Consider the following 20305-nt stretch of genomic DNA (forward strand, 5'->3'; position numbering starts at 1 on the left):
AGCAGCTGAGCACGTTTCGCACGTCTGTGTTGGCATGATGGGACATCTGCTGCCCAACAAAATCAATTCTTGCCAAATGTCAGGCAAAATGTTACATGGACGCCAGCAGAACAACGGGTCAAGACGTTGCTAAGAGGCCCGGCAGAGGTTTTCTTGACCTTTGCTTAACGGCTCAACCAAAACATAGAAATCGTTAAGTACTCGCAGAGTGAAAGGGAGCAGACCTCCCCCAAGGCTTTCTTCTGAATGGGCCTCTCTTGGACTTTTGAAGCCGCTTAGTAAGCAGTCTAGCATTTTAGCTACTGCTTATTTCTGTTTTTAAAACTATTTCCTTCACTTATTTTTTAAATAGAGGAAATTTTAATTTTGACACAGATTTTGATTGCATTGTGTTTTTTTGTTTCGCAGGCCGTCGCGACAGATCCGTTTCCCGTGAAGATGCACTACGACAAGTCACATGACCAAGTGTGGGTGCTAACGTGGGGCGACATGGACCGGACACAACCAACGCTCCAGGTACACCAGAACTTTGGTAGACTTGTCTATCATGAGGGGATGGCAGCCAAGTTTGCCGACTCGCCAATAAATCACAATCGTGTTACGTTCCGATAATCCCTAACTACCAAATTTCGTACACAAATGAAACTCTGCAGACAACGGCGGCTCTAATCCTCCGAGGGTCGGGGACACGCGGGAAATAGGCCGAGGGGGACGTGGCAGTTCTATGTATAATAGTCACAAACATGTTTACTGCTACGCTCGGTCCCGCCGGAGGCAAAGATGCAATTATAACTGCGGCAAGGCATGGTGTTTACGACCGTCTGCATGGTTACGACGCCTCGCTGAGGGGTGATACCCCCCCCCCCCCCCACCACCACCACCACCACCAAATTGATGACTCTTTGGAGAAGCTTTGCTTCTTTTTCTATTCAGATCAAAAGAGTAAAGCTACAGTCACTTTTCTCACGTTGCTCTTTTTTGTTTTACATTTCTTTTAACCTTGACTATTAACTAGTAGCACTGACTCATAACTAATTCATGGTCATTTCAAATGTTCACTTTAATACTAGGATCAAAACAATTCACATTTTAGTCCAAGTTACGGAATAGAGAAAAATGTGTTGTTGTTGTTGTTTTTTTTTTTTTTAAACATCTGCAAATTCCACACCCAGTATGTTCATTCAGCACAGCCAAAATGGCTAAAAAAAAAAGGCTTAAATTGTCCCTGGGTTCTCTTAAGGGTTCGGGGTTCATTTTTAGAGCCAAATTTGGACCGGTCTGCCATCAGACTGCATAATTACATATTTTTATTGTTTACTCATGAACAGTTGTTGTTTAGAATTCAGCGCTTAGGGTCTCAAATGAGGCAGATATTTGTTTTGTTTTTGTAATGACAAAACAATTCCGCGGCGTGTAATTAAAAGAGCAAAGCAGAATGGCTTTGCATAACAATCACGCACCCATTTTGGTGAACATTTTAACTAGCTTCTTCTGGAGGAGTGTTAAAAAAAAAAAAAAAAATGACAGCGATTGAGAGGATTTCCATCCTTTTGGATGTTCCGCTATTTTGACAGAAAAGGGAACCCGTTTTAACCATTATAATCTTCTGGAGTGCAGTTTAAAAAAAAAAAAAAATACTGATGTTTTTGGAACGTTATGATGTTTTGACAGAGATGTACACTAGCAAGCAAATCCGTTCTGGCATTTTCAAAGTGACATTTCGAGAGAGGATTTTAATTTCTTGGATTTAAAGAAGAGATGCTAGCAAGCATGTGGCTAGCATGTCAGTTACATTATAACCATCGATTTCTGTCATGCGACCAATTCTGGAGATGATTTCATTCTGTTTTGACGTAAATGCAGATCTAGACGAGCCATTCGGTCCCGTTTGAAACCATCAAGTTCATTAGTACTCCTTTAAAAAGGGATTAGAGATGATTTCCATCTCTTTTTAGCCGCTCTGATGTTTGGAAGGAAACGAGAGACGCTAGCGAGCGACTCAGATGAAAGCCCGGGATGAAGTCTCAACAAAGGGAAGCTGGTGGAAAGAAGCTTAGCGCACCTTGGCCGCGTGATAATACCCGGCGGAACCGTATTAACTCTCGCCATTGTATCCCGTCACCTCCTGCGTTTTCTGCTTGGTCGTCGCGAGTGCTGCTGAGATTTTGTTGAAAAGAAAATGGCTAGGTAAGAGAGGGGGCGTTTTTTTTTCGTGTTTTTATTATTTATCAGTTCTTTAGGAGCGAGCGCAGACGGAATGGAGGCCCGCCCACCCCCCTGCTGGGCGACGACGAGATGCTGCAGTGTGCTTGATGCCTTGTTCTTGTAAAAAAGAAATGGCAAAAAAAAAAAGCAAAACAGCTCTTTGTCGAAATGTAGAAGTGGCAGGGGGGTCCAAAATCAAAACTTATTTTATGCTAGAAGTTGTTGCAAAAACAAACTGGAAACTAGGGCAAGACTTATTTTGGCTCGTATGTTAATTAAGGGTGAGGTGTTTATTTTTAAAAATGCATTATATGCCATATCTAACTTTTTTTCAAACGAATAATGCACATCCAATTTATTTGATTTGTAAAAACTCTTGGCGAGTAAATACTACAATACTAGGCTGTATATTGTATCAAGGACAAAAATGTCTCCTTGCCGTACTTCAACACAATTATTAAAAAAGTGCTGACTTGGCGGCGGATCAAGTGAAAGATTACGAGACAAGCATCTCGGAATGAGACGTGTTATCGGGGGAAGGCGATGCGGGGTCGCATTTCATGCGCCGGCGTGGCAGACCTTTACGATGTTTATCGCCAGAGAGACAGACGAGGATGTCACCTCGGGGCGCCACGTGCTTATCTGGCAAGCAGGAAGTGGTGGTGCGCTGGACACGTGTGAAGTACACGCAAAGCCAAAATGACGAAGCTCATATATTTGGCCCATTTCTTACTCGACAAGGTCATATGTGTAGAGATATTTGCCCCCCCCCCCCAACCACAGACATCTTGCGGTCTACTTTCCTCTCTGCATTAACACAAAAGATTCCATTTTATGTGCCTTTTTCCGATCTTCTCGCAGGTAATTCCTCAAGCCAGCATGGGTGAAGTCCATCACGCCATCCGAACCTCCTTCCAGCGGGTCAGCGACTTCTTCATCCCGCCGACCAACCTCATCATCACTCACGTGAGGTAAAAGCCAAAACCCTCCGCATAAATGAGAAAGCTAATGACACTTATTAATCACCGCCAAACCACGGCACGACAGGAAATTAACCTTCCGCCGTGAACTCTGTCCGCCAAGGTTCGCCTTCGTCTTCCTCCAAGACGAGCCGGCGGTGCACAAGGTGGACCTGGAAACCTTCCGGCGCGTCAAGACCATCAGCCTGAAGGACTACAGCTGCGTGCCAGCCAGCATGGCCTACACGCATCTAAGTGGCGTCTACTTTATCCAGTGCAGAGGCGGAAAAGCCCAGCTTTTGGTGGACGCCGTGACGGACGCGGTGGTGGGACCAAACCGTGACCTCACCGGCCGGGCTTTCGTGTCACCGGACGGCCGCTACATCGTGACGACCGGCAATGGGGCCGGCGGAGGCGCTGCCCGGTTGACGGTGCAAACCGTCTCCTTCCAGGGGGAGATGCGCCTCCGACAGGAACCAGAGGACCCCGTCGCCGCCTCAGACCTGGTCTACCAACCCTCCTTCACCGCATCCAACAGATACGTGGCGGTGGCCGCCTCGGACTCTACCGCGGACCTGCTCTTCGCCGACCTGTCCTCGGGACACACCGAGGTTCTCCGGGGCCTCAAGGAGCCGCTGGGCCCTCGGAGCTGGCCCTGGGGGGCGCCCTACCGGGTGGTGGTCTCCAGCGGCCCGTTTGGACAGTACCTGTTGACACCGTCGGCCGTGTCCCTCTTCATTTTGAACGGCAAACAGAGAACGCCGCACTGCGAGGTGTCGGACATTACGAGGGGCAACACGGTGGTCTGGGTCGGCGAGGTATGAGTTAAAAAAAAAAGAAAAAAAAGGAAAAAAAAAACAACTATCAGTAGGACTTCATTAAAAAGAAGATGCTCGGTATTTAATTACAGAGCGAGGAGGATTAAATGTGTTGGGATTTAATGTGTTTAAATAAGTAATTTGGGTGATAGTCCCGCTGGGAGAAAGTGTCAATGGTGTTGAGTGTGACACATTTGTACGATTGCACTTCCCTTCCGTGTTATCACAGCAAGTTAGGTACCCGACCGGGCGGGGTGGGTGGGTGGGGGGTTACCACGCGACGAACTATGCACAATGCTCACTTTTTTAGAGTAAAAAAAGCTTTCCGATTGTTTTTGTGTGCGTGTTGATTGTCTTCACCAGTGCTAACCACAAACGTCCGTCCGTCCGTCAGTCAATGTCTGCATTTAGTGTCCCGTGAGTCTTTTTAGACGCTGTATTATCTTCCCACGTCACCTGTTTGTGTGTTTTCGGAAACGACGTAGCGACTCTTCCGTTCACATCGGAATTGCGGAATTTTTAAATTCCACTTAAGGCTGCGAGCATTTGTTTCCCCTTTAGCTAGGAGATCTAGCTAGCAAAGTAGCAAGTCCACGTATTTTTTCACATTGATTTAGAAACAAACTGACTTAGCCAAAGTAAAACACAGCAGTGAAATCTGTGTGGGTTGGAAAAGTACAAAATAAGCTGGCTTGGGTGGCAGCGCTTAGCGTTGCTAGTTTCGAAGCTGAACTCTTGAACCGTAAATGAGCTTGGATTGACTCCAAGTCTTGACAAGAAAGAGAAATATCTTTTTTACAAATGCTCACAGCCTGCTGTTTATTTTTTCCTTCACTTTAGTGACTTATCAGTATGCTATCGTACAAAAAAAATGTCACAATAATGAGCTACAAATTCTCAGCAACACGGCTGGAGATAGCATATCTACTGTAGCTATTTATTTACAAATTCCACTTTGCGTACCAAGTAGAAACGGGCGTGAAACGTGCATGCCATCGAAATCTGTTGTCCCCGTCCGCCATATACCTCTCAGTGACCTTCATCGTCGTTTAACAGTTAATTGTGTAAAAAAAATAAAAAATGAACAGAAAAAGTCACATTTGTTCATTTTCAATCTCGTACGCATCGCCACCGAGCTAGCTAGCCCAATCGTCTCAAATGTCAGAACGTGCAAGGTTCGATTTGTGGGTCGTACCTCCCCGCAGCTGTTGTAGATAACGTGTTTAGGACACATGACGAAAGTGACTGTACAGGTTTTTTCTGTATGCATTTTGTGTGTTCTCTGGTTGACCAGGGCAATTGTTTTTTTTTGTAAGAAAAGTCAAATAAAACACGTATAAAAAAAATAATAATAGAAATCGACTCGCTCTATTTGACGAGCTCCATCGCTCACAGGTCTTTGTTTGTTTTTTTTGTCAAGTGGCGAACTTAGCTTCAACTTCAACTCCAGGGCATTAAAAGTTGCAGTAGACTGGATGACATGAAGGTGCTTCCGCAGGCGACTGGCAACTAAGCGGCGTGTCATCTCATCACTCAACGGAACATGCCCCCTTCGACTATACCGAACCTTTTCACACATTCATGCGTTTCAAGTGCATGACATTTTACTTTTTTATTCCTGCCGCTGGATAGTTGGAAATTAATTACGGGATAGAGTTTTTGTTTTTTCGAATTTGCAACCATCAATTGTTTTCAAAAACATGTCGATTTGAATAGCTGGTACCTCCTGGGGAATTACGATCGTGTTGCAGGTGAAGGATCGTCACTTTCGAGGGGGAACTAACGACATTTGCGCTTTTTGTTGACACGTGCGGCTAATTGACCTTGCGGCGATGAGCGGCGCGGCGGTTCAGGTGAGTGTCAACTGTCGCTTGATTAATTACCGGCGGCTTGATGAGGTGCTTCCGCACGTCGCAATGTTGGCTTCAACCCAAAGAAAATGTTAGATGGATTAAATTGCTCATTTTAATTTGAAAAAGGAAAACTTGCGATGCCGGCGGAGACAAAGAGAGAGCAGACAAAGAAGGTTCAAGCGCCACCACGTGCGAGTCAACCTGAGGGAGTTTTGCAATTCTTGCATTCTCGTTACGCCAGACAAGCTTTTCACGCTCAAAGTTTCTATTCGCAAAATCCACAGTTGTGCCTAATGAAAAGACGGATTACATTCAAAATCGTCTTTTCTATTCCGAGACGCCCTCCCGACGGCATTAACATTTCCACAGAAACAAGCGGCGCTTAAACGGCTATTAATAACGGCCCCCGGGTTCTTTTCGGTACTCGGGTCGTCGCAACTTTGGAAGAGAGTAACAAGAAAATTTGGGAGAAAAAAAACAAAGTCACAGTGATGCTACCCTCATCCTCATCATCCTCAGCTCTCCTTCTTCGGCCTCCTCTGCGGGCCGCTTGTGAAAATGTTGAAAGTGTGGCCAGCAGGCCTTCAGAGAGAAAAAAGAAGCATAATTCAGCAGCGAGGGAGAGAAAGCCACTTCTTCTCCAGGCTGCAATTCAAAGAAAAACTCTGACATGAAATGGCGTCGTGATGGACGGAGGGCCGGACAAAGGCAGGGTCCGACGCAGCAAAGCAGCCCCAGAGAAGGCCCATTAAATAACACATCGTATTTTTCAATTCTGTTAGATGACAAAATTCGATTGCCGACTAGTTCAATGAGAGTGTTACGATGGTTTCCAGTCCTTCCTATTCTTAACATCTTTAGCATCAAGCTAGCTGTCTCAACATGATCTCATTCTAACGTCAACAATCTGAGAAAATGCCTGGCAAAGGGCACAGTCAAGCCCCGACTTCTTTTTTTTCCTGCCTCCATCTTTCACTGATGTTTGTCTCGACCTTGCGGCGGCGGACGCCGATTTGACATTTCCTCTCAAAAGGCCACGCCGAGTGATTGTGCCATGGACACCGCCGCTCGTTTGACCAGAGGAAGAAGTCTGCGAGAGGGCAAAAGTATAAGGACAGCCATTTGATCAATTTTAATGCCCGAATTCAGGTTTGTAAAAAGGATTAAGGTTTCCAATGTAATGTTTGGAGCTCTCAAGTCAAGGTTAGCCGTGGCTCTTATGATAGATGCGTCAAACTAAGCTACTTGGCCGTGTTTGCTTTGCGTGCCACAGCTGTGCAGTGTTTGCGCTGCTCGATGAGCGTGCGAGCGGGCATCAAGAGGTTTTGGAGTGGAGCGTCGCCGAGTGTCAACAGCGCGGCGACCCCGCCGCTGAAGAGCGGCACGCTCGACACCACGAGCAGACGGCACATTCTTAACGTATGCTAACAAAGCCGCGAGCGCTAGCCTGCGTGTTTGAACGTAGCAGACATCAAGGTCTCGGGCTTCATACCACAACCTTCAAGGCTGAAAAACAACATTGTTGACGAGGATGACGACAAGGAGGAGTAGCAATTTCCCCTTTAATCTTTCTCCCACTCCGACATAGTGGGGCCTCTATTTTCCTCCGTGTTGCCGCAGCGACAGAGTCCCGCTATTACGCATCTCTTTTTCTCCTCAGCTCTCGGCGCAATTCCCACACCGGTGAAGTCTCCACCTCGTTCCGTCTGGCTACAGGCAGGTTGGTGGGCCTTTGATTATTTTTTTTCTAGCCCTCTCGCTCCTTGCCGTGCACTCAGGGCACTTTTCATCTCTCTGCCCCAACGCGGCGGCGACACAATGCCGCCCATTCATATTACATCAAGAGACAGTGACACCAATTACTTGGCAGAGACGGATGGAACAAAGTAGAAGACGACGGATGATGATGATGAGAGCGAGGGCTTCAGAAATGTTGGAACCGCAAGTTTGGAGCAGCAGGTGGTTCTAGTTCAGCGGGGTGGCCCGTTTGAAACCACCAGGAAGGTCCACAGACGCATGGACTTCATCGACTTGCATCACTCAAAGTCCTCATCTTGACTTCATGTTTGCGATTTAACTCCGCAATGTTTTGGTCTCAATTTCACGAGCTTCACTCGGTCTCAAAAGAACTTCTCAGGTGAAAGTTCCGGAGGAAGTGCAGCCGAGCGTCTTGTAATGGCCCTTGAAGCCGGTCGCAATTAAAGCCCCAAAATGTTTCCGCCGCGCATCATTTCAAAGAGCGCACTCATTCTTCTTCTCCCGTCGTCCGCTGACACGTTCATCTCTCAAAATTTGCTCTCCGCACTTTTCCTTCCACGTGCCGCTCCATTTCTCCGGCGAGATGACTGTCATCGCTTTCCATTTGGGACAACTCGATGCTCTTCGGGGAGCTCCGGCCAACATCCGACGGGGAGATTGGGGGAGGCCAATAAGAACGAGAACCAAACGGCCGTGGCATCAATCTGGTGCACGAGCCAATCTCCTGCACGTTTAGCTCCCGATTGGCACAACACGAGTCATTTTTTTACATTCAACCGATACACACCATGAATCTTTTCACCTTGCCTCTACTCTTTCCAACTTAGTTGAAAGCAACCATGATCAAAAATTGAGTTTTTCCCAACATGTAAACACAGCCAATGCCAATATATAGCGACCTTATAAATAAACGGCTTTGATTTTTCCTTTACATCGCCAAAGCACAAAAATGGAGCCTCCACTGCTGTTTCGGGTCATGTTTTGATTTCACCTCGGGTCGGTTTTTGGAAACACAGACGCAATAGATCAAATTGATAGATCAAACACAGATTGTCTACCCCCTGGCGTGGAGCGCGGCTCGAGAAGCTAATAACAGGCTATTTAATGGGTCAACAGTGTTGTGCCTTCTATGATGTATCGGGTGGGCCAATCTTCTGCTCACGCCCCCGCAGCGATGCAGACCCCGTTTTAAGTTGTTTTGCTTTTTTTTTGTCATCCTTGCCTCGCCTTGCTAAGATTCGTGGCGAGCGTCTCAGCTGGAGGTAGACAATCTAAAAAAGCTAAAATGGATGCTAAGTGATTAAATTGGAAGCTCAAAGACAGAATCAAAGCGCATGATTGCACTGCGGAAGGTGATCTTAAATTTCAAAGTCTTGGACTGGATCTGGTTTTAAGAGCTCAAAGTATTGGTCTCAACTTGGGATTGTCAACGCCCCTGAAAAATTCCCCCATGCCCGCCGAACCCAGTCACGGGGTGCTCTATTTGAGTTACAAGGCGTTGCCTCATAGTGGCCCCTTGCTGTTCGTCATGTTTAAAACAGCCACCCCAATCTGAAATGAGTAATTGATCACAAAAAAAGCCATGAGGAATTCTTAACAGCGCCGTCTGGCACACGTCAACGTTTTTGATTCATTAGAGAGGTGACGCAAGGACAATAACTCAGCTTTTCAAATGTTGACGCAAGGCAGCACAGACACAAAACTGACCACATTTATCCTGCTCTTGACCTTTGCGGCCTTTGCCGAACGCCATTATTCTGACACTCTGATGCGTCTTAGCGTCGGCTTACTCCGATATAGTTAATCCAGCCTGTCAGAGGAATACTGAAGATGAAGCTTATTGGATTGACCGTTGGCAATATCACAGAGACTTTTCGCTCGAGACCGACGGTGACAAGATGGCAGCCGCTGGCCAATCAACATTCCGAGGATTGCAAAGGAGATTTCATCAAAGACTAAGCACAAAAAGCGTCCCTGTATTCCTGTTGGGCCAAAACAAAAATGACTTATAGAGAGCAAAAGAGCCGGCGTATACATCTTTCTCCCGCTTCTGCTTTTTTTTAAGACACCGGACGCTCGGTGATATACGAGGAGGGTCAGCGCACTTAAAGAGTTTTTTTCTCCCAGCAGGCTGCAGCCACACGCTTGCTCAGCACATTGTGTAAAGTGCTCATCTTTATCAGCACAAGCCTGTCGCCAGCGACCCCGTGTTTTGTTTTGACACGACTCGTTAGAACTGCAAAACAATACCCGCGCAAGCGCTACAACAGTGCTAACACTGAAAACGTCGTGTTTCCATGAGCGCCATTGTTGTCCAAAAATCTCTCCTCAGAGACCCCAAAACACATCAATGTGTGTTTCTTTCAAAGTCACAAGTTCAATCAAATTTCCAAGGATTCGTGCGCTTTACTAGCGAAACAACCGTAATGCTATATGACACAAAATGGCTGACTTGACAAGCGTGTCCTCCATTTTAATTAGCATCTATTTCCATTTCTCTCACCAGTTTTTCTTCTATATAGGAAATTGAGTTTATTTTGAACGTCTGGCTGCAAACAGGCGCTCATCCCGCTGAGTCCAATTTTCACGCTAACCAGTTAAAAATAACCGCTAGGGCTGCGCGAGGCGTTTACGAGGTCATCAGGCAGGTAATGTCAAGTGGAATTGGAAGCGTCTTGTTTGCTTCAATCTAATAACGCACCGTTTAAAAAAAAAAAAAAAAAAGTGGTATTTCATCATCCTAAATTAAACAAGACAGAAATTATGATGATAGCGGGGGTGAGAAAAAAAAAAAAGTGAAAATGACGCAGAGCACTGGTGTAGGCGACCGGTCATTATCGAGCGGGCAACGTGTTGACAGTGCGACGGAGCGGAGTGGGTGGTCCGGAGGCGTGACGGGAGGACAAAGGGATTATGGGTAATGGGACCTTGAGGCGGGAGCGGTGTGAAGCAGCTAAAAAGGCGAAACAGAAGGGAAGGCTGAGAGAATTGGGGGGCCTCGGTCACAATTGTTTCTGGGGAATGACTTCCTTGGTGTCACAACTATACTTGCGCAATGTTTACATTTCAGTTCAGTGTATAGCAATCAATAGCAGCACTATTATGATGAAGCATTAGCATTTTTCTATTTTTAAAAGAAGCTGACAAACGTACCTTCCATCCATCCATTATCTGAAGCGGTGGCAGTTTTTTTGGCTGGTAGGCAGCTCACCAGTACCTGTCGAGCAAAAAATAAATACAATTTTGAATCCTCTGAGCAACCTGAGGCCCTTTTGCTCCATTTCTGTTAGCATTTTTTCCCCGGACAGCTGTAAAATATCTTATATTGCATGAAAGAAAACAAAACAACGACAGATTGATTTTTTAAAAAGGAAACAAAAATCCAGTTTCTATTGTTTTTACAACCAATCGATTCTCTGTCGCCCGGCGCCATGTCGTATTTACATTATCGTTCGGAATTGAAGCTTCGACCGTGGCGGAGCTGCCGGGAGAGATGAAAACAAATACATCCAATTCTTGCCTGGGAAGACCAAACGTTAAGGTCAGCCGTTGAGATCCAGTCTCATCAGAAGGTGAGCCAGACAAGGTCGAAAATTATTACTTTGACAGGCCCCACCGCTCCACCCTCCGAAAAAATAGCACTGCCATCAAGATCAAGTGTGTGCGCGAGTGCATGTGTGTGTGTGGCCAAGCGACTTTTGCACAAACTCAATTAAATGCTGACATCGACAAAAAGAAAACAACACAGCTCCCACGGCAGCCTAAAACTGCCCCGAGGAAGCTGCGCCGCAGAATTCTGAATGCACAGTCGAAAACGTTCCGGACATTGATCCGGAAAGGTCGCCATGGAAACCTCACCGGGACAATTTATTAGGTCCTGCCCAGTCCACTGGCTTGGACATTTTCATGAGCTTTTTATTTGTTATTTTTTGGCGCAATCCGTCTTCCAGTCACCATCATGAGTCTTGTTAACAGCATCAGAGCTCGGGACACGTTAGTATTGATCAGGAATTGATCGGTCACACATTAGCCAGGCATGATTGGTCGCTGCGGCGTTTACCGACGCGACCGATCCTTTTTCAACTGGATGCGATTTTGGCTTTGGCATTCTGTGGTCATCCCTGAGAGACACAAATAGAAGGTCACGGCCGCTACAAACGATTACAGCTTTCCTGTGTCTTCGCCAGCATGGCTTTGTGAAACCTTTTTCTGAGTCGCTGGTGGCTAATAATAAAAAAATCCAAGCACGCTTTTAAAACGATTACGACAGTAAGGTGACAATGTCCGTCACAGCGAGCGCGGCCACGTCGTTCGTCGTTTTCTCACCGTCGACGAGCGTGACGGCAAACGCCGCCTCGATTCCGCGACGCCGGGGACAAAACAGACAAGACCGAGACGCTTCCTGGCAGCGTTTGTCGCCGGTCTATCTTTTGATTCGCATTCAATTAGCTGTCAGCGCTGTCACCGTTTGATTCCGGAGTCGGCTAAGCGTTCCTGCTGACCCCATCACCTGTCTGCTCCACTGAACAGCGGCAAATGCCAACTTTAATGTGCATGGCAGCCACGGGAATCAAGCCACATTGGGATGATGGGAAAAGTTATGGTCTGGCTTTATGCCTTACGCGGACATTGGCGCTAATTTAGAGACTATTCCGACACCCCCGGGGACTATTTTGTCCACGAGTGACTTTAATTCCTGCTTAGGAAGAGACAAGATGAGTGTTCATATTGTCTTCCATAGGACAAGGCCAAATTGAGCCGAATTGTCGAATCTTTCAAATGATTCATATCATGGCCAAGGCCTCGCTGCTCACAACATCGGCAAAGTTCTGGAAAAACTTCCACGATGAGCAGTCATCAGCTGTTCTGGATAATTGCGTTAAATCCGCCCGATGACATGTGTGAAGAAACATCTCCGGGCTGTGACAAGTTGTGAAAAAAATCAGGCTGGGTTAAGCTTCTGCCACCTGAGCTCCCCCCCCTTACGAGCCTCCGCCATGCTTCCCTATCAAATCTAAGAACCTCGTTCTTAAGCTGTCTTTGCGCTTTGACCTTTTCCGCCGTACTGAACGCGCAAATTATTCTTGATTCCGTCGCCCCCGCCCCTTTTTTACGGTCATCGCCGCGAAAAAGCCGCACCGAAGCAGTCAATTTGGTGTCGGCGGAGTCATACATCATGTTTGGAGTGTATGGATTTCTAATATCTCGCTACAGTGCTCAGGATGATGTCACGCTCTCCGAGCATATATCAAATACGCTCCTTAAAGGATATGCAAAACGGGCACCGAGAGACGATTAATAAAGATAACCTCGGCTAACTTGGAATCGCGCTGCCCTATTGGGGATTATTAGAGAGCGCTGGGCCATTTATTATCAACCGCTTTTAAAAAAGCAGCCGAATAATCCATAACGGCAATGACAACGGCGGACATCCACTTTGTTGAGATGTTATCGAAGCTGGTTTGCCGCCATTTTGCTGCCTTTGTGGAGGTCTCAATCCCTGGAAAATTGCCTTCCTTCAGCGAAAAAAAATATTTGACTTTGACGCTCTCGCCGCGTTCCCGAGAAAACGTCTTACTGGAGTTTGGCGCGCGTACGCCGTCGCAGCGGGGTAGCGGCAGGTATGCGAAGCGCTCACAATGCTGATCGGCGATGTGGGGGGGGCACGACGGAGCCCCAGCGGGAGGCCTTTCACTAAAAGGGAAGCAGTGGTGGAGAAAGATGATCATACAAAAGGTTCCTTTCTTGACTTTTAATATATATCTCATGTGAATAGGCTTGTCCTTGCAAATGTTCCGCTTACCTGTCATCTCATTTACTCCCACTCTGAATAGTCAATTCAGCAGCTAATACGTCGCCGCGAGGTGCCGCTGAGTACAGCGTTTTGTTTGTTTGGGGAAGCAGGGGAGAAAAAAAAAATAAAAAAAATCCCCCCCACTTCATGAATGCCATCAATGTAGTGCGCGCGGGCAAACGTGAAGGGCGACGAGTGAAAGCGATATTAAAGAGGAAGGGGGGTTCGGTGAAAACTTAGCCATGATGCTATTAGCAACGATTAAAAGGCCATCATGGCAACAGCTTGAGAGCTCAAATCATCTCCAGGTCCTCTCTTAGCCATGACTCCATTTTGCGATGAGATGGGAGTACAGGTACTTTTTCAGCACGGTCCCGAAGGAGCCTGTAATTGCCATCAAGGCTTCCTTCGGGGAGTCACATCGTTCCATGAATGATCTCAGAGTGCCTATCCGACTAACTACTTGCCTGCCGGACTGTGATTTTGTCCTTCGTCCAACCTCAGTCAGCTTTACATAGAAACTGAATCACGAGTTGATTAGGTTGGAGAGTTTGAATATTTAGCCACAAGATTGTGTGGGCGAATCTAAACGCACACAAAAGAACACCATCTTATGAAAGCTGCCTCAAAAATTATTTCAGGTGAAAGAGAGGAAAAAAAAAAACTGCCTTGTGAGTGACAGGTTCAAATTGCACTGGGCCTGACCTTGGAGGAACACTGCTGCTCCCACTCAGGTCCTCAACACTTGGTCAGTGCAATTCAGCACTTTTGTTTTTTTTTGACGACGGAACTCTGAGTTGACTGAGTGTGAGAGTTTCGAAACTGGAATCAGTCCTAACCTTGTCCACAACTATTTCCCGCATTGACTTTTGATGTTACTTTGCTTTTCTGACATCTGCCAACCTCAACCTCTGCGTCCTTTGCTTGCCCGATCCCCAGCAACACACACGCAAACCCGCCGAGAGCAAGTCCCGTTGGCGCCTGCCAAGAGAGCGCGGGCTGATGAGGTGAAAGTAATCTATCGGGCGTGGCATCATCACACCTCCGTGGTGGCATATGGCAACCATCACGCTGGAAATATCCAAAAACATGAGAAGGGGTCAACGAGCGGCCGTATATATATTTTTTTCAGTGATGATTGCAAAATTGAAGGAGTCAAAACAAAGTCACCCACCAAAGTGGGTTTATTTGGGCGCAGACGAGCGAGCCAGAAGGTGTTTGTGTCTGCGTGTTTGCACACGCGTGTGTACGGGAAGGATGCCCTCGCCCCGAGCTGGTTGCTTGGCAAATATACGCAACGCCAGCGCCAGCTTCGACACATCCTCAAGGACAAGCTGAAGCGGTGGCCACAAACGCTAAATGAAGAGGAAATTGGGGGCAGGTGATCCTTTGGGGAATTTTAGCAAAGGGCCAAGCAAGCAGAAGTTTGATACTGGCGAGGGTGTGTCGACTTTTCATATCATCACTATCCATCTACCAGAGAATTTTGGATTCATTTTTGACTTTTATAGAAAGGCTCACATCTAACCTTTCCATTTTGTGTTATTTTCCCGTTCGCCTGTGCGCAAATTGATTTCTACTTTGGTAACATTTATGGATTTTATTTTGCTTTTTTATCCCACATCAAAACAAAAAGGTGCCGGGTCAGCTGGAGAATAATTCACATATTTCATATTTGAGCGCACAGAGAAGAAAAAAAGCCAAACTGATCCCGCTATCAAGGTGAGCAAACTATTTATCTTTGGCCCGAAAGGCAACAAGATGTATGTTGGAGATAGTGCATGTCATTTTCACTTAGCTCCTCAAGGCCAACCATTTTCTTTTGGCTTTATCCTCGGCTGGGTGCCGCGCTGATGTATTCATAGAAAACAATAAGCGCTCCTCCACACACCAGCAATGGGAAGGTGGGCCGGTAACCTCCCCACCGTCACTCCCTTCCTCCAGGCCGCGCCGTATCTACACAAATGTAATCTGCGCGTCTGTATTAAAATTCATGAAGGGGAGATAAGAAGAGACTTTCATTAGTGTGGAGTTAGCTCTTTTGGATAAAGTTGACAAAAAAAAAATTTTCAACCCCCCCCACCCACCTAACTTTGAAAGAACCTGAGTGAGGTCAAAGGTGTGAGGTCATCATGTGGTCATCAAATGGGACGACAGCCAATGAGAGCTTTGCGCAATCCTCTGCCATCTGTTTGTATTGTTTGGCCTTGAGTCATTAGCACGCTAAATGTCGACTGCGCTTCGTCCACCAAAAGTTGTTGTCGAAATGTGCTGAGTCATGCTTGAAATGTTAAGCACTTAATGGCAAACAACGTTTGAGGCTCGCCGCTCGCCAAGCGAAACACGGCTGACAAATAAAAGCCATTAGAGCGAGGCGCCGAGCGCTAAAGAGGACAATGCCTTTTTGCTTTGATGCCGGATATTTTTATTTTTTTGCTTTTTCTTTCTTTCCATTATCTCTATTAATATTGAACGGCCGACGTGCTGTGTTGCTCCGCTCGGCTTTGCGCTTAAGTCAGCCTTTATGTTGTTGTTCTCAACTGGATGATGAACTTTTTCTGTGAGTATATAAAAAGATATGGAGTGTATTTACAGTGGAAATGATGTTCACTTTTAACGCCATCGTTTTGGCCTTATTGGACAGTTCTGATTTTTGCCCTTTAGACAGTTTAGTTTAATTCTTCCCTCGCGCTTCCCTAAAAATAGTAAGAAAGTGAGCATCGAAGAGCGTCACGAGATAAGCCGGCCCACTATGTGCCGAAAAGAGAAGAAGAAACAAAAAAATCACATCTTGCGTGCAAACTGAGTTTTTTTTTTATTTTATTTTTTTTATCACATTGGAGCAGCCTGTGCAGAAATGTATTGCTTTTGTGCTGCCGATGCTGGCGGGAAAGATAGTTGCGACAAAGATACAGAAGAAAGACCGTTTCCCATGCATGAAATTGGAACTGATTTCGTGATAAACGTGAGACGATTCAGGGATTTAAAAAAAAAAAACAAGATTAAAAATAAAGTCTGTCTTTTGTTTCATCTCCATCGCCAATAGTCAATAGAACTGTATGAGTTTTATATGGAGTTTGGATATGGACTTATTAAAAATCAAAAATGGTTTGCATAATTTATAGTCCACCACAAAAAGAGTTTCAAAGCGATTTACAGGCCAACAATTGATAAAGATTAGCAACTGATCTAATAAAAAAACAGGGCTAGCTAGCTAACGAGCCAGACAAATAGCCAGGCAGCAAGACAGCGAGATAAATGTTGTTTTAACGGCCAAGCTGACCCGACTTTCAATCCTCTTCCGCAAAAACACAATAAATCATCAGCATCCGCGACACGGCTGACTGGCAGCATCCGCGATCATTTGACTTGTCAGGAAAATTGATATTTTTTTTTCCCCGCCATGCGTCACAATGCAGCAGATTATTAATAAGAAAAGAAATGCCAAGTCTCACACAATAGGCAGGCCTAATCCTGTTGATCTTAGTTTTTGGGGGAAGCTGCTCTATTTTTGGCCTTTACGTCAAACAATAGTCACGGCAAGAATAGCTAGTGAGGCTTTTAAAGCGTTTAAGCCCGTTTAAGGGCTCAGAAACAACGGGCGAGAGAACCCGGCCGGGCAAAGCCTCGGGGAAGGTTGCCACCTATATTCTACATTCCATTTAATTAGAACAAAAGGAAGCGACTTCACATTTCCAAGGCACCTAAAGAGATTTAAGAAATGGCTTCTCGATGCAAACGACCGTCTCCGTTGGCTTAATGAGGTTGAGGTAGAAACGCTGATCAGATACGGGAACAGAGTCTCTCTCTGCTTCTATGCAATCAGGCTTTCTAATAAAGGCCTCCCCTCAATAACGGACCGACGGACGGGTGGGTAAGTAACTCTGCCGCTCATTTATAACGAGACTGTCAGGTTAGCACAATTTGCCACAGGCTGACATTTCTACCTCAAGGTCGTGGATTAATTTCTTTTTTTCTTCCCCACCGCGGCCCCTCAAGCATTCCGGCATTTGTGCCGTAGCTCAATCTCGAAAGGTTTGCTTTCGGAGACGTGGCCGCCTCGCCTGTGGAGCCATTTCTGTGGTCCGGATCAGCGGTTAGTACATAGCCAGTTGGCGTGGTTACATTTTCAGAGTCGTTCTAAATTATGGACTTATTGCAAATGTCACTCACAATAACTAGCGATTGATTGCTTGGAAATGTCACTTGCGATCTTGCGGCCGTAAACACACGAAGAAAGTAAATGCGGATTATAAAAAAAAAAAAAACATCCTTTGCCTGACCTCTTTTAATTTGCCGTTACATTCGGCGATATTTGCGAGAACACAAACCCTGAGCACGAAGGAGTTAAACCAACGACGAAGAAGTCACAGGTCGACACTAACATTTACTTTGGCGTCCATTTATACGGCGACATCTTTGTTATTGCAAGTCGTGCAATTAGAACAGGTGCTGCTTTCAAATAACCAGTCGGGCCATTAAAATGAAAAGTCAGCGGGCTGGCGCGCGGAGTCATCATCCCACGAGGGAAGGGGGGGGGAGTGCTTGCTTAGGTGGATCTTTGTCTGCTTGCCGGCCCGTAAAAACGCCGCAGCAGGTGCAAGACAGAGCAACTATTTGGCGACTCAAATTATGTTAATAAGTGTGTTTTGCGTTTCCAAGATAGCAGAAGTCCTCTGCGACATGGGCAGAGTGCTCATTAGCCGCTAGATTACCCAGGATCCTTCGGGAACAACAGGCCGGTGAGATGCGGGAAAACTGACATTTGATAAGCCGACTCCACAAACAGCTTTGATTTCGTCGTGAAAACGCTGACAGGATTGCTCTCATTTGCAAAGTTACAACTCAAAGTTACCGGTGTGGCACTCCATCGACCAAAACTAAAACTATTCAACCAAGGTCAAACAAGAAGGCAGGTCATAATGACCTCATCATCTCGCAATCAGAAAAGTAGACGCGCATTTTTATCTGAACAAATCCCAATTTAAACGAGGAGACAAATCAATCTGTTGATATTTGTCAAGCATAAAATCATTTCAGCTGCATTTCAGGTTCGCCGAGGTCACACCTCGCTATCGACGCCGCCAGCCTCGAACACTCAAAGGCGCCCACGCAAACCTGTTGAAACGCCTTTTGTGTGACATGTGAATGTATGTGGTTTGAATATAGAGGAGAAAAAAAATGGAGGGGAGGCTGCATAGAGCCTCGACACTCTGCTGCAGCATAACTAAGTGTGAACACATGCACGTTCGCACACACACTGATTTTAATAGTTTAGTCTCTTCACTTCTAGAAAAGCACATCTCCTGTTCCCAAACTGTAAATTGCTCCACAAGATGACACCAAAGACTAAGAAAGTAGTAATTGTGATGTAGGACAACAGCATTGAGACATGTTGGACGTTCTTGAGATGGTTTTAACATGATCAGTTCAGTTTTACACATACACAAACGTGAATATTCTCAAATATAGCAACCTAGTGTGATTTATCAAGGATCTATGACATCCTTCCAGACTGCCAGGGGGAGTTCTGAAATTTGTTTTGGGGAGGAAACGTGTCTTTTCATCATGCCAGTAATATCCATTTCAGCCAAGCTCATTATGTCAAAAGGAACAGGTCCAAAAAAGACCTTTGTCGCCAAAGTGAATGGCAGCACTGCTCCCTGGTGGTCACGGATGGAACTACATGAGTCAACTGCGCAATGTATTGTTTCTTAGCGAAAGAAACTGACAGCAGGAGCAATAAATAATACATGATGTGAGACTTGGAAAAATCTCATGAAGCCCATTAAAAAAAAAATAAAAAACAGGAAAGGGCAAATTAAAAAAACAAAATAATCAAACAGCAGTGCTTACCTGAAACCCACGCGTCCTTGAAGCCAGCGTGGTTTCGACTGGTGTCAGTCAGCCTTAAGCCTCAACTTTGAGGAGAAGGAAAGATGACGTGGGAAGAGCTTCTAGCACCTTCTTTCCTCCACACTGTCGAGGTCAAATAAAGAAAATGTTACATTCAAAGAAAGAAAATCCCAATATGTAAAATATCCCAACTAAGACCTTAATTGTCACAAAAGAAAATGAGCTATGTGCAAATGTTATTTTCCCTCCCATTTAAGTCTTTAAAACGTGGCATATTTTAAATTCGTACAGTTTTTGTAGCAAATTCCCTTGACGTCAGCTAGCTTTTAAACGCGACCTTCAAGTGAAATTTTGTGTTGCAACTGCATGTATTAATAAATTAATATTTTATTTTACATCAAAACGATAAAAAAGACAAGAAAAAAGACTCACCAGAACTTTGCGGCGTGTTGGATATGTTAAAATGACCTTGTTACTGCTTTTCATTTTTGCTTCATTTGTTTTTTTTAACTTGGTGCCACACACGTCACATTCGAACCACTGAATTGAACCTAGCGACATTGTTTTCTTAGGATTTAACTTAAGTTTTTAATTGCACAGACAAGTCCAGGTTTTTTAGTGCTTTACCGGTTCAAATTTGGATATTTTTATCGATGTTTGCATCGTTTATTTGCAAAGGCTCCCTTATGCTCGTTCACCTGCAGGCTCCGTTGATGGGACGCACCTGTGGTAGGGTTTCTACTTCCGGGAAATTGTTTGTTTTACGACCACAAAATTAAGGAAAATAATGACAAATTATGTGCCAGAAACTAAGAACTAGAAATAAATATCGTAATGCTGATTAAAAACACTGCAGCTGGCGGAAATGTGGCTATAAAGTCAGCTCTGCACCATACTGGTGCTATTACATTTGAACACAAGATGGCGCCATTGTCTATTTGCACTCAGTTTTTCCACATAATAGGCACATGCCTAAAATAATATGCAATGAGATTTATTGCAAAAAATTGCCAACCTAATGAATAACTTGATTGAATATAACTTGATTTCAAAGTCATAAAC

At 45.4% G+C, this 20305-nt stretch overlaps 1 protein-coding gene and 1 long non-coding RNA gene across 4 annotated transcripts in view; one reads left to right on the top strand and one right to left on the bottom strand.

Moving 5' to 3' along the window:
- fstl4 (follistatin-like 4) overlaps window positions 1-4232 on the top strand; it is a 64695-nt gene extending 60463 nt beyond the window's left edge. The window contains exons 17-19 of the mRNA XM_088398801.1: window positions 409-516; window positions 3067-3176; window positions 3289-4232. Coding sequence (XP_088254927.1) covers window positions 409-516; window positions 3067-3176; window positions 3289-3988 — 918 coding nt within the window. The 3' untranslated portion in view covers window positions 3989-4232. The remainder of the gene's footprint in view (window positions 1-408; window positions 517-3066; window positions 3177-3288) is intronic.
- LOC148386642 (uncharacterized) overlaps window positions 1-20157 on the bottom strand; it is a 66368-nt gene extending 46211 nt beyond the window's left edge. Inside the window, exons 1-3 of one of the 3 annotated variants that reach the window (XR_015863090.1) lie at window positions 19968-20157; window positions 19244-19366; window positions 10747-10810 (exon numbers count right to left, since the gene is read on the bottom strand). This is a non-coding gene — a long non-coding RNA (uncharacterized LOC148386642). Of the gene's footprint in view, window positions 1-10746; window positions 10811-19243; window positions 19367-19675 lie in introns of all 3 variants that reach the window. The other 2 variants (XR_015863089.1, XR_015863088.1) reach the window with 2 other exon arrangements.
- Between the last annotated feature and the right edge of the window lie 148 nt (window positions 20158-20305).

This window comes from Syngnathus floridae, chromosome 15, assembly GCF_059516105.1.
Source record: "Syngnathus floridae isolate MCC-2025c chromosome 15, RoL_Sflo_1.0, whole genome shotgun sequence".
In the NCBI taxonomy this organism is placed as follows: domain Eukaryota; kingdom Metazoa; phylum Chordata; class Actinopteri; order Syngnathiformes; family Syngnathidae; genus Syngnathus; species Syngnathus floridae.